The sequence below is a fragment of the Alternaria novae-zelandiae genome (genome assembly GCF_023758075.1).
Source record: "Alternaria novae-zelandiae strain BMP 2774 chromosome Unknown scaffold_27, whole genome shotgun sequence".
In the NCBI taxonomy this organism is placed as follows: Eukaryota; Fungi; Ascomycota; class Dothideomycetes; order Pleosporales; family Pleosporaceae; genus Alternaria; species Alternaria novae-zelandiae.
The window spans coordinates 360997-374537 of record NW_026056987.1 but is presented as its reverse complement, the minus strand read 5'-3'; the positions used below and the strand labels follow the sequence as shown (position 1 = coordinate 374537).

At 53.0% G+C, this 13541-nt stretch overlaps 4 protein-coding genes across 4 annotated transcripts; 2 read left to right on the top strand and 2 right to left on the bottom strand.

Annotated features, from left to right (window-relative positions):
- Positions 1–214: 214 nt before the first annotated feature.
- Positions 215–2435, bottom strand: J4E88_009991 (uncharacterized protein; the record flags this gene model as incomplete). The annotated part of the gene is made up of 4 exons (XM_049403588.1): positions 215–1553; positions 1609–2007; positions 2063–2284; positions 2335–2435. The coding sequence occupies 4 exons, from the start codon at positions 2433–2435 to the stop codon at positions 215–217; spliced, it is 2061 nt and encodes a 686-aa protein (XP_049250750.1).
- A 1972-nt stretch (positions 2436–4407) lies between these two features.
- J4E88_009990 (uncharacterized protein) lies at positions 4408–6194 on the top strand (the record flags this gene model as incomplete). The annotated part of the gene is made up of 4 exons (XM_049403587.1): positions 4408–5687; positions 5738–5774; positions 5895–5956; positions 6014–6194. The coding sequence occupies 4 exons, from the start codon at positions 4408–4410 to the stop codon at positions 6192–6194; spliced, it is 1560 nt and encodes a 519-aa protein (XP_049250749.1).
- A 942-nt stretch (positions 6195–7136) lies between these two features.
- On the top strand, positions 7137–8574 carry J4E88_009989 (uncharacterized protein; the record flags this gene model as incomplete). Its single annotated transcript, XM_049403586.1, has 2 exons — positions 7137–7500; positions 7634–8574. The coding sequence occupies 2 exons, from the start codon at positions 7137–7139 to the stop codon at positions 8572–8574; spliced, it is 1305 nt and encodes a 434-aa protein (XP_049250748.1).
- A 2650-nt stretch (positions 8575–11224) lies between these two features.
- On the bottom strand, positions 11225–12098 carry J4E88_009988 (uncharacterized protein; the record flags this gene model as incomplete). The annotated part of the gene is made up of 3 exons (XM_049403585.1): positions 11225–11341; positions 11396–11709; positions 11771–12098. The coding sequence occupies 3 exons, from the start codon at positions 12096–12098 to the stop codon at positions 11225–11227; spliced, it is 759 nt and encodes a 252-aa protein (XP_049250747.1).
- Between the last annotated feature and the right edge of the window lie 1443 nt (positions 12099–13541).

Here is a 13541-nt window from a genome sequence, read left to right as displayed (position 1 = left end):
TGACTCCCGAAATACATAACCACCACACATGCAAAAGGTACTCCTCATCAAATGAGAGAGATCGCAATCCTCAGACTCTATGTAGGAGCACCCCAAAGCTCAGCAGTACGTGCGTCGCAATACAAAATATTCCAATTCACAGCATCCAACACCACTGTCCTCATCACATTATACTATCGCGACAACGTGAATTACATATCCAGGCTCCGTCGTTCTACAACTTCGCCTCCCTTTTCAGGATCGGATCAACCCACTTCTTCCACCCCTGCTGTACCCCAGCATTCTGCCACGACTTCTTATTGATAGGCAACTGCTCAACCCAACGCATGATATTCCCGTATACATTGCCGTCGTACATACCCAGCGCACTACAGAGACTAGCATCGGAAAAGTCCCAAGCGTCAGTCAGGCCAACAGCCTCAGGCAGTAGCTGGTCGAGCAAGCCGTTGACAAGATGTCGGATAGTGTCGAGCTGTCCCGAAGTGAAGTAAGGAGAACGCTCGTCAGCTGTCTCGATGAAGGAAACTGCGTCGACGGTACGTGGGTTTATGATAGTGGACAGTGCATAGAGGGAGCGCATACGGTTCAAGACGATGCGTAGGTAGTTGCATGTAGAGTCAGACAGGCTTGAGATGAAGTCGGTGAATGACTTCAGGATGAAGTACTCGATATGGGCCCGCGAGGCGGAGATGAGCAGCATCATGTGCTCGTTCCACGCATCCGCCGGCAACTTGGTCGATGCGCGAATTGCCGAATGCGCCTTCACGACCATGCGGTGTGCACGGTCGCGATAGATGGCGAGTTGTACTTTGGGATCGAGGAATTGTGTTGCGGATGCGCAGCATGGAAGGTTGGGGTCTTCGACATCGGTCAGGTATTGCACGTGGGGCTCGATCGGCTCGCCATCTTGTAGGCGGTCAAGTTGCTTGAGGAGATGTCGTCCGAGTTGTTGCCACAGAACGTAGTTCTCGCCCTCGAAGGTTGCTCCACCGACCAAGGCACCGACGATGTCTGGTAGGCCTGAGATGGACATGTAGCCGTGACCGCCGCATAACTTACGCGCGTCTTCGGCACCGTCAGCGGCTTCGGACGTAACGTACGCCTTCATCCCAGCAGTCAATGCGTGAACAGCTGGCAGAAGCGAGTGATCGTTCTTGCTCTGCATCTCCCGAAGCATGTTATACTGTTCGTCGCAGACGCGAGAGCCGAAGAACATGGCGTAAGTCTTGGCGATCAAGCTCAAAAGACGGAAGTGCTGATGCTTGTAGTGCAAGATGCTGCCTTCAGTGGCAAACGCATCAGCAGGGCCGAGGCCTTGTTGTCGTACAACAGAGTATCGTGTCGCAATCGTCAAAGCTTGGGCGAGCTGAACCGTAAAGACACTGGGCATCCTGCCGCGGACGAGCAGCATGACGGAGTACGAGAGCTTGGCGCGAAGGGGGTCTTTGGTGAATGTGCCATCGGATGTGAGCTGGCTGTGAGCCATGAGCATCTGCGATCGAGAGATGCGCACGTTGTCGAAGGAGGCGAAGCCGTTGTCAGCTTCGTTGTAGCTGGGTCTTGGTGAGTGACTGAACTCCTGACATCTTCCGTAATCTCCTTACTTACCCAAGCTTCAAGCCAACATCGCCCATCTTCACACCAGGCATTGGTGTGCCGTCCTCGACAGATCGGAGTTGCACAAGGAAGATATGTGGGCCGTGGTCCTGATCGCCAACAATGAGTCTCGCCATGACTGTGCCGTGTGTGGTCGAGAAGCCTAGCCCCGCAGGCCAGAACTTTGTCGATGAGATTGTTGGGGAGTGAACGACGAACTCATCGCGATCGGGGTCAAAAGTGGCGGTCGTTTCGATACCTCGCACGAATGAACCATGACCAAGCTCAGTTTGCGCGTATGTACCAAGTATTTTACCAGATCGAGCAAGCGGAAGCCACTTTGCCTTTTGCTCCTCAGTACCGTTGTGCTCCATGCCGGGCTCGAAGAGGATGGCTTTGTGGCCGAAGGGGCTGTTGAGAGTCAGTCCGTTCGTCTTGAAAGATTCTCCTGACTGCCTCAACATACCTGGCGTTCATGAGGTTGTATCGCGGCGTGATCCATACGAAGTGTTCATGGTCATGATTGAGCATGTCATCGAGACACGCTTTCCCCATCTCAAGGCCTTGCTCGAATAGATCCTCGCGTGAGGTCTGCGCGTAGCATCGAGGGAGCTTCGCATTGTCGTCGGTGCCGATTGCTTTCTCGACTCGCTTGAAGGCGGCCCGTCGTTCCTTGACGATTTTCTCACTGCAGTTGGGTTAGAGAGGATCTTACATAGGATCACAAACTGTACTTACCTTCCCCAGAGTATGCATGTAAGCTGGAACGTGTCGAAAGAGGCAGAGTCTCTAGCTTTCTGCAATAGCGCGCTCTGGGCATTGGCTACCATGTTGACCATTGTTGCTCTTAAGGTATAGACAACAAAATGTGAAAATGAGAGGCGAAGATGCGGGGCGAAGACGAGGGTTAAGGGTGACCGATTAATATGACCATTTAAGACGTGTTGAGCAAGCCGAGACGTAGCAGTCTATTGCCGGGTGAACTGGGCTTCCCCCATTGATGATGGTGTGCTTCCCATGGACTCTCTGGGCAGCCACGCAACCCGCGCTTGCCTTCCTCCAAGCCAGACATCGTCCAACTACTACCCAGTATGAACGATATCTGCATATCTGCGGCGTAGAAGTCCAGATCAAAAATTGCGATTGGCCAGATCGTCCAGAGGTCCTCACGGAGATATGCATACATGGTCCTTCCGTTCGCCAGATGCGAGTTACGAATCTCCATCTAGAGTTTAGTTGATACGGCTCCTTCACTGTATTGGGCGATCCCTTGATCCCGTGTTTCATAGCTTTTACTCGTACAGTTGGGACTGAACACATTCCAGCAGTACGAGCCCATAGCCCCGGCTATGGTGTTCGTTCGACATCCAATCTGAACGTAATTGATGCTACTCCGTATCGCGCGCTTTCCTAGAGGTCGCATGGCGGCCGGTCAATGATATCGAACTCTGGAACCGAAGGACGCGGGCCGTGATTGCAAGGGCGGCCCTTGATGGCGCCGCCACGTGGGAAAAGTCCTCATCTTCCGATGGCATATCGAATCGCATTCGTTTGATGTTTGATCCTTCCTCGGAAGGGACATGAACTGCGATACTATTCGATGAGATTTCTTCGATCAGATAGTAAGGACGTGGAGCGCGTGAGAACGACTAGCAGATGATTCGCTCCTCTAGCACGCAGGTGCTTGGCCGTGCCTGATGTTGTGAGACGCATGGGCATAGTTCGACGGCTCGGAATCCTATTTCGTGGTTGGAATGAGGCGGCGTAATGCCTACAGCTGAGGCAGCAGCAGTTCTATAGGGGTGCACTCCATTGCGCTACTAGCTCCGCGTCCGCCATTGCGAGAGCTGAGTGATATCTTGAAAATCTACCTTGAGATGTCAAAAGGTGTTGTTGCGGCTTCCTTATTGATTAGCCATATCGAATGCAGACGTGCGGAGACTGACGGATGTACAGATGCTGAGATCGTGGTGTTCTGCGGTGAGATGACGGCGGGCAGAAGCGGGCCAAGCCATTTCGGGTTAGCACGCCATGCAACTTGCCGAGGCGACACGTGCAGAACCTGTGAAGCAACTGCCGCGCATTTCCATGCGTGCATGCCAACTCTGGCCATCCCTTGCTCTGCAACAACGATAGTCATCGCGCTGCTTTCCGGTTTTGTCTGCAGTATGCCTGACCCCTGGGATGAAAATTCGCGCTGGCCTCCCGAAAATCGTCGGCCACATGAGCGAGCCTCTTCGAACTTTCTGTGTGCGACCTGCATGTAATCAGCTGCGCATCACCGACTAGAACTGGTCTGGTTCACGAGTACTACGCCAAGCATGTCTGTAAGCAATGACTACTAATAAGAAGCATTCTCAAGACTTTAGCATTCTTACTCATCAATCGCATGCGGGTCGCACCGTTGCCATCTTTTCTCCGGCATTTGCCCTGCCCATTCTCGGATTTCGGGCTTAACGATTATTGGTTCTAGGCGCATCGTACCGTCCCAGGATGTGTGGCAGCTCTTCAACGTTCATCGTGATGACGCAGTGGTGTATCTCTTCCTAACGCTTTTGCGGAGCTTGCGGGATTTTCATTCGTGGATCCAGACAAACCACGTGCTGGCACCACGATGTACAGGGGTTGCCTGCAGTACACGTTATGGCAGATCAGTATAGCCCATGATTAAGTATCAGTCACCTTGAGGTCATGACATAACGCACATGGGCTGGCGCGTCCACTCCACAATGCGACAGTCGCGCGCATTTGTAGGGGGATGCATCCCGAGCCTCATGCTAGATCAAACTTCCCCAACTCCACACTCCGACCATGGCGCCCGCTGAACCCAACGCGAAGCCTTTCGAGCTCTTGACAGCCGAAGAGCCGAATTTCCCAGAAGAGCGAGAAGGGTGGAAAGGATACATCGAGTGGGAGAGATACCCAGAAAAGAAGAAGCAGGCGGCGGAAATTCTGGCGAAATATGACTTCCCTGTACCTCCCGAATTCCAGTTGAAGCCGTTGCCGGATACCAATCCTGTCCTCGAAGGTGTGCGATGGAAACACTACCACTACGCGATGGGCAAGACGCTGAAGGATATGCCGGCCGACTCTTGGGAACACGTCAAGAAAGAGAAGAGCGAGGACATGGTCCATGTACTGCAATTCCCATACAACGGGGAGCCGGAGCGGAAGCGCCTGGTCGAAACGGAGATTACCAACAACAAAGACCACTTTGTCCGTAACCACGGTGGCATTCCTGAGATCGACCCGGAGAAATACTTCTTCGAAGTCGAAGGTCTCGTCGACAAGCCGAAGAAGATCACATTGAAGGAACTACAGGACGAGAGCATCTTCCCACGCATGGAGACCTGCGTCACTCTTCAGTGTAGTGGTACGCGCCGTATCGAGCAGATTCACGACTACCCTGGAGACGGAGATGAACTCATCAATGCGCCATGGGGAGAAGGCGCCATTGGTACGGCCCGTTATGTGGGCGTCAGTCTCAAGAAGGTGCTCAAGTACTGCGGACTGAAGCCGGAAGGAAAGCACGTCGAGTTCTTTGGCGCCGACACCTACTTCAAGAAGGGTCACGTATACAACTACGCTGTATCAGTTCCGACTCGCAAGGTGAAGATCAACGAGGTCATGCTGGCGTGGGAGATGAACGGAGAGCCACTACCAGCCATCCATGGCTTCCCACTCCGTACTGTCGTGATGGGCTACATCGGCGCCAGAAGCTGCAAATGGCTCACCCGCATCAACGTCATCGACCAGCCGTCGCTGGCACCCGTTCAAATGAAGGAGTACCTCTACTATACTCCGCAGAACGGCAAGCAAAACGTCACGTACAGCAACGGTTTCAGTATCCAGACGATGCCTGTTGCGAGTGCTATCATGACGCCTGTCGACAAAGACGTCATTGTACACGATGGGAAGATCCGCATGACTGGCTGGGCATACAGTGGAAGTGGCTGGCCGGAACGAGTCGAAGTCAGCAACGATGGTGGTGGTGTTTGGTATGAGGTGCCATACGAGAACTTGAGCAAGAAATACTACCATGCCTGGCGCACGTGGTGGGTCGATGTTCCAGTCGATGCTGAGGGATGGCTGTAAGTCTATTGTCGTCGGTGGTTCTGCGACAAATGCTAACGTTGCTCAGTGAATTCTGCGTGCGTTGCTGGGATGATGCTCTGAATGTAAGCAAACTTCGATCCTCGTTGCGAAGGTCCCGCACATCTTATATCGTGGTTTTCTCGATGTGGCGTGGCAAAGTCTCGCTGTGACTACCAGACAACATTCGCTGACCTTATACGCAGACGCAACCCACCTTCGTGCGAAGTGCATGGAACTGGGATCTCCACGTGACATCCTCATGCCAGTGAGTAGCCCTCTGAAAGCTCTTACATGCTCGATAGCAATACTAACGTTGTGGTAGCCGCGTCAAGCTTTACAGCGTCAATCGCACCAAACCCGCCACGATGAAGCGTCTCAAGCAACTCGAAGACCACGGTGCTTCGATTCATCCCATCACCAGGCCTTTGCCATTTGATCTCGAGACCGAGGAGGAATATCTTGAGGAGATGAAGAAGCGTGGAGGTCGCGATCCGGAGGAGTAAGTCGCTGGAAGAGAGTTGCTTGGCCAAAGTGGCTACGCGAGTTGGGTTCGAGCAAGCCCCGGGATGAAGGATGAGACTTTACTGGATAGTAGAGGCGTTTTAATAGCCGGCGTATATGATAATGCAATGTGAAATGTCCTTTCCCCGAAGAGCAGCCGTGATCAGTGAAGTACCCGGCGGGTAGAGGTGGACGCAGGCGGCAGCATTTCGCCACGTCGTATCGCCAGTCTACTTGAGCTTTCCCGGTCTCGGAGTGCGTGCAGCAAAATGTGTATGAGGCACAGTAGTTCCGGAGATCAAGTCTAGTCGGTGATGAATTGCGGCGCAGTTGAGACATTGCCCCACCGCGGGCGGCACGTGGCCGGAACGTGATCACGAAGCGGCTCTCTCATTGTGTCACAGTCAACGACAATGCACATTGTTGCTGTCGATGACATCTTGATGTACCATCGGAGGCCTGTTCAGGCGCATCAACAAAGATCTGAAGCTTTTAGGACCGTAACTATAACCCTCGCCCAGTCTGCCTCGCCACGCACGTGCAGCGCAGGGCATTCGGCCCCTGCATTGCATCGCAGGACATCTGCATGAACTATCGGATCGCGCGAAGAAAAGGCAGGAGCGGGCAGATGGATCAGTTCTCAGTGGACTATGTGGAGTACATACGAGGATAGTCTCCGCGCACGTCAGCCAGGCGACATCCGCAAGCGCCTAGGGGCCAGGCATCTTGCTTCTCACATTGTCGTTATTGGATATGTTTTGGGGGTATATGGGGGTTCGATTCTTCCGCCGGTAGTAGCCTGGATTGAGGGTGCGCGATGGAGCGTGGTGTCGAGCTTGGTATCCTGGATCGCTATAAGTATGCAGAAGCGTTGCGATAAGTCCTAAATTATCTCGATCAATCTCATCTTCCAGGCATTACCACTCCTCTTTGTGTCTTTCAAGATGCGGTTCTTCGTCCGCACTCTGTCTCTTGCTGTAGCTGCGGCATCGTTTCTTGCTCATGCGGCACCTCTCCCAACTCGCTCAACCGAGGACTCGATCGCGGGCCGATACATCGTACAGCTCAAGCCGGATGTGGACGTCGCAACATTTACCGCTCATCGTGAGAAGGTCCGCAGTATAGTAGCTCGCCATCTCGGACGACGAGACGACCTGAACGCAGGGATTGATCAGGAATACGACTTTGGAGACTTCAAGGGCTATGCCGGGGCATTTGACCCAGCCGTTGTTGCCGAATTGGAGGCATTGGATGATGTTTTCCTTGTCGAGAAAGACTTCCTGATGTATCCTACAGCTTTGGTAACGCGTACGTATATCACACCGTAGAGCTTACATCGACGTTTGGTCAACTGCTCTGCAAGTTTTCAACTTGACGTAGTCTGCAGACTTGTTCGAGCTTACCTTGCATGAGGTGAGACCATGTCGCTGACACTTCTCAGAAACCAACGCACCATGGGGTCTTGCAAGCGTATCCTCCAGGACCAGAGGAGCCACCAGTTACATATACGATTCGACAGCTGGCAGCGGCACCTACTCGTATGTACTAGACAGTGGAATCCGAACGACCCATGACGAGTTCGAAGGCCGCGCTTCCTGGGGCTACAATGCAGCCAACACCAACGATGCTGATGTCACCGGCCATGGCACCCACGTAGCTGGTGTAATTGGTTCAAAGACCTACGGTGTCGCCAAGAAGACAAATCTCATCGCGGTCAAAGTGATAGGCGATGATAACGTCGCAGCTGGCTCCAGTGTGCTGGCCGGCTTGAACTGGGTGACAAACGATATCGTTACCAAGAGCCGCCTGGGTTCAGCCGTGGTGAACTTATCGCTCGGTGGGCCAGCTTCCTCGTCCATGGACAACGCTGTGAACGCATTGGCGAACCGAGGTATACTGCCTGTCGTCGCTGCAGGAAACGAAAACCAGCCGGCCGCAAATGTCTCGCCAGCTCGTGCTGCCAACGCACTGTGCGTAGGAAGCGTTCAATCGAACGATGCTCGTTCTTCGACATCGAATTACGGGTCGGCCGTAGACATTTGGGCTCCGGGTGGTGATATCATATCTACCTGGCACACCTCAAATACGGCAACGATGACAGCGAGTGGTACATCGGCGTCTGCACCCTTTGTGGCTGGTCTGGTGTCCTATCTGCGTGGTCTCGAAGGGCAATCGATCGGTCCGGCCGCGAGGGCAAGAGTTTTGGCTTTGGCTACTGTAAGTGGCTCTGCACCGACCGCACGTGAGACGTACACTGACTTCGCAAACCTAAATTTAGCCAAATCGCCTTACAGATGTAGCAGGCGCACCAAACCTATTGGCTTACAACGGAAGAGCTTGAAGGCGATGGTCGCAATCGGCTCGTGCTTCGTTGTTATATAGCAATACAGCCTCTATTCAGCTGAGCTAATCTTTAAAGTTACATCAGCGATGAAAGGTTGTGTTCAATGTTGCCCAAGACGTGGCGCGATATGTGTATTGGTTCACAGGTGTTGCGACACACATTCTTAACGGAACTTTGGAAGAGTTTGAGGTGCCTCGAGAATGAGGAGTTGATCGCCAAAATCCCTGAAAGCAAAAGAAGTGTTTGCTCGGAGTGGTTGAAGTCGTAGTCGCGTCCGACGACGAAAAGTGTTGGCGGCTGACAGTGTTCTCACGGAAGGAGGCCATGCCATCCAGAATAGGCTAAGACTGGCTTAGTCATCCGATGAGTGGAGCCCATCAGGGGTTCGCGATCTCGATGACGTAGAACACCCTCCTGTTCACCCCAACCTCACGACAGATTCCACTAGCATGCTATCTACACCTCTCCAAACTGCCATTAACGCGCTCCGGAATCCGGAATTCAACTCTGGACATAGTGAGGCGCTGCCAGCTTCGCGCGTAGCATGGACTTCACTTGATCATCATGAACCGTTCTTGCAATGGCATCTTCCAACGCAATTTCTTCATTAACAGCAGGCACCTTGATCTCTACGAAGCTGAGGCACCTGCTACCCAGTCGCAACGCGACCTTAGCAGTCTATCAGAAGTTTTCATTGCGATGGAAGCAACTACAAAGTCTCAGGATGCATGGGCGAGTAAGAAACAACCGTCTCAAGATGACAATGGTGTACAGGAACCTACGAATATGAGTTCGCTTGTTGGAAGCGGCAGTTACGCCTCCTACGTAGCGCCCTTGCTCATATAGATCCTTTCGACAATAACTGCCCAAGAGCTTCAAAGCAACTGCGACCCTACCGCCTACTCGGGACCTGTGGCACGCGATGTGTACATATTCGAGACCACATTTACGGCGAGTGGCCCGCCATCAACCCTATCGTTACCTCTGGCCTACGGCCTATCGCAATGGTCATAGTCTTGCTTCCGAGTTGCGGATTGAGAGGGCTGGTCAAATCCTTGCTCTCACCTCAGGTCACGACAAGCGATCACGCCGAAACTTCGGCTCCACGATACGTCTGCGCGCGCAAGAAACACCAGAGTGGAAGAAAGGGACGAACATGCGTTTACCGAGTCAGCGGCGAGCGTACAGGCAACGGCGGACGCAAAGTCAGGCTATACACGAATGTGGAAGGTGTCGATCTCGACGACGACGAGCGGAGGAGTTTCGCTGGCATTCAACGCACTATGCGCTACACCAAGGGCCGTAGCCCGAGACAGAAGACGCATCGTTCTCCACCGATAGCAGATGCTGCTGGGAAAAGGCGACCGAAGGCTAAGAAGCTGGCTGTCAAGGCTCACGATGAAGGCTCTGGTAGTCATTCTGAAGGCAATCGAATTGCGCCTTCACGAGCCAAACTCTTGAGCGCAAGCTCGGACGAAGTGTGGGACGTGCCCAGACATCTCAGATTTGGGGGAAATGGGAAGCATATATTCTGCAAGTCGCATAATGGCTCACGCAGCAGGACACGCGATGTCGATCACCATGAAGGCTCACAAATCCGCAGACGAAAAGAAGTAGGCAGTTTTGGTGAGCCGACGTCGCAAGCCGAGAGACACGTGCGAAAACGTCGAGACGATTATTGCTCCGGCGCGCTACCGATCCCAGAGCATCGATCAAGTAGACCAACCCTGGGATCAGCACCGATACTTCCTTCAAGAAGATCTCGAACAACCGCAGCGAGCAATACCATCAAACTTGTCATCAACCCCGAAAAAGATACATCCATATTGGAAGAATATGAGTCACTCGATGGAGAGCAGAACGCATTTGCGGTCTCAGAGGCGCCTGGAAGCCCATTCAGGCAACCCGGGCTGACGCCACAGGAGTCGTCCGACTTAGTCTTCGGGGCAAGCTCTCAAGTCGAAACGCGGAGACGGCGGCGAGCGGGTCGGGCAGACGATCATATTGCGCCAGACGTGCATGAGTCCACATCCCAGCTCGCACGCGATCCTTCACTAGGCAAAATACAGCAAAACACGGACGCATACAGCCTGTCTCGCAACCCACCTCTATTGGACCTCGGACACACTATACTCGAGCATGATGAACATAAGGTTCTTACAAGATCGCGAGCACCGGCTCTCATCAGTCCTTCAAGAACAGCGTTGTCAACACACGGCGCCACGCGGGCAACAATGTCACGGTTTCTTCCAGAACAATCCCTACAACAGGTCACTTCAGGTTTACCTGGACTAGTTCATGCTCAGGCCGGTGTACCATCTGATCGGTACCTATCAAGTGTTACACCTGGTACCCCACCGTATACGCCTGGAAAGGCGACATAATACGGCAATGATAGAGCAGTTTGGTATGGCATATGACGGTCAGCCCGGCCATCAATATGAGTGTCTGAAACAGGAACCCTGAATGGAAAACAACAATTGGGGTATTATTAAACGCCGTTTACCGAAGGCAAGATATTAGCCAGATCCAATTAATCCACGTCCTCGATCAAGTCATCATATCCGCTGTTCATTACGGGTATTGCCTCATTTCCTCCGTCCAATAGATCACTTCCGCTATGTTGGCTGATGTCGTCGTCCAAATCCTGATATTCCTACTTAGCATCAGTTTCGGTGTCGACAACGTTCACGTCTCCTGTGCGACCGGGGTTACGATGATCTTCGCCCCCATGACGGCCGGGGAGTCCGCGTCCTCGATGTCGGGATAGATGTTATTTACCAGAAATTGTCCGACCTGCCATGACTACGACTTTGTTAGCTATCAGCACTCTTATTTGACTGGAGACACGCGACGTACCAGAAGCCCGCCCTCGACATAATGCCTCCACCTCTCTGAAGACCCCAGGTATACCAAGATCTCCCATGGCAGTTCCTCACTATCGAACTCCCAAAACGTCATGTACTGGTACACTGACGCCTTGTCCACTTGTTTGTATTTCTCGTCCTGGATGAGCGAAGCGTGCTCGAGCTTGAAGATGCGCGTGCGAAGAAGTCCAGGACTCTCGAGCATTCCGGGCGTGAACTCTTCTCCGAACCACTTTACGAATTCGTCGTGAACTTCCGGGGCGGGCTGCCAAAGGACTACGACCCACATTTGGACATCGCGGGGATCTGACGCAGGGTGTTAGCTTCCATGGTGCATCCTTGTATCATGAGCTTGAGGAGAACATACCTCCGCGCCACTCTTCCCCAAACCAGTTCTTATGCTCTGTGTAGAACCGTGTGTCCACCTTCGCCTCATTCGGAAGTTTGTCCAGCGCAGGGCATATCCGCGCATCCAGGTCTTGCGCGCTTGGTTGTTTTGGTAGGTCGTAAATGGTCATGAACCTGCCATCAATCCCAGGTACTTCCTGGAATGGGCTGTCTTCCACTTGCTCTGCATGTCTGGCGGTGGACCTGATCTTCACCAGGGCGTCGGGTATATGCGTGGTTTCGTACCAGTGATAGGCATCGTTAGCATCCTCGCCTAACTCCGCCCAGGCACAAGCAATTCTCGACATGATTTCTTTTTGCGAGAGTTGGTAATTCGGTTCCGCGGACGTGGTCAAGAAGGATGAATGCAGAAAGGTAGGTGAGACTTGACAGAGCAAGAGAGCAAGGTAACACAGCGGTCAGCATAAGGAGTACGCGCAAACAGAGCACACCTGGACTGTGCCACGAAAGTTTTGCCCTGCATCCCTGAACCATGTGCTCTTCAGCAAGGGTTACTCCGTCGGGGCAAGTAAAGCTGTAAGAATTTCCCCAATCAGTATGGTGTCGTGGCGGCCCGTATCCGCCTGACTGCGGCCATGAGGGTGTGTCCGCAGTACCGCCGGGGAAGTTCGCATTGCCGAAAGCTAATTTCGCGACTACTGCCAATAGTCACGATCAGTGTAGTTCGCCAGCTGATCTCAATCAATGTGAGGCAGACTGCAACTTTAAAATGACGATGCGCTGGTATCAGTCGGAGGCAGAGGTAGATCGAGTCATGTGAATCACCGATGCGCCGGGAGTCGGACATGGGTCGTACGCAGGAAGACCGAACGGGTGATCACACGTCCGGAAGGAGAAGCGCGCAGACAGCAATCAGGTAAGTTAGCCAGCTGATTAGCATGTATTGGCTCGCTAAAAGTAGATAATGCTTTCGATTTGAGCGGTGCAGGATCGCTTAGACAGCATGAACGCCACGTAGTAAACAAGACATGGCAAGACTGCGCCGTAACCCGAAACCTCCTCGTGCTTATCTCCCACGTGGCGCCCCAGACTGTGCGACATATGACGCAAGTGTTCGCAGCTCTTACATGGCGTTTCTCTCTTCCAACGGAATCGACTTCCCTTCCAATGAGTCTTCCCTGACGCGCACATGCCCATCTCTTCCTTTACAACAAGATACCGTCCCCAATGTCGATGTGCATCTTCTTCTCATGCAGGTCTCTCTTATCCCTCCGCGGAAACCCATGAATCGCTCGTTCACAACCCAGAGCGCGGCATTGGAATGGACGATCGTCGAGATGAGATCCTCGGTAATGGCGTCGGAGGTCCGGCATGCGTGAGTACTTCTTGTTGCAGCCAGTATGTGTGCAGACGTAGACCTTCTTGGTCTCGACTCGGAAAGGAATATCGGGGGCGTTACGGGTACGCGTTGTAATTTTCTGCATTGCCGAGTTGCTTCCGTATTCCCGATCTCGTACAGTATGCATGCTTCCGGGAGACGCGGCATCTTGATCCAGATCTGCTATCTCTAGCATGGCCAGTTCTTTGTTCCAGGTTTCTTCAACCTCCTGAGAGTTTTGAAGACCGTGTGTGAGTGTTTGTTGGTGAGGAACACCAGTCCAGACTCCTTGGTGTGTGTAAGGTTGCAACAACAAGACCGGATAATCGACGAGACCTCCCCTGAAGACAAAGTCATCGACGAGACTTTCTCCGCAGACAACATCATCGACAAGAACCTGCTCGTGAGCAAC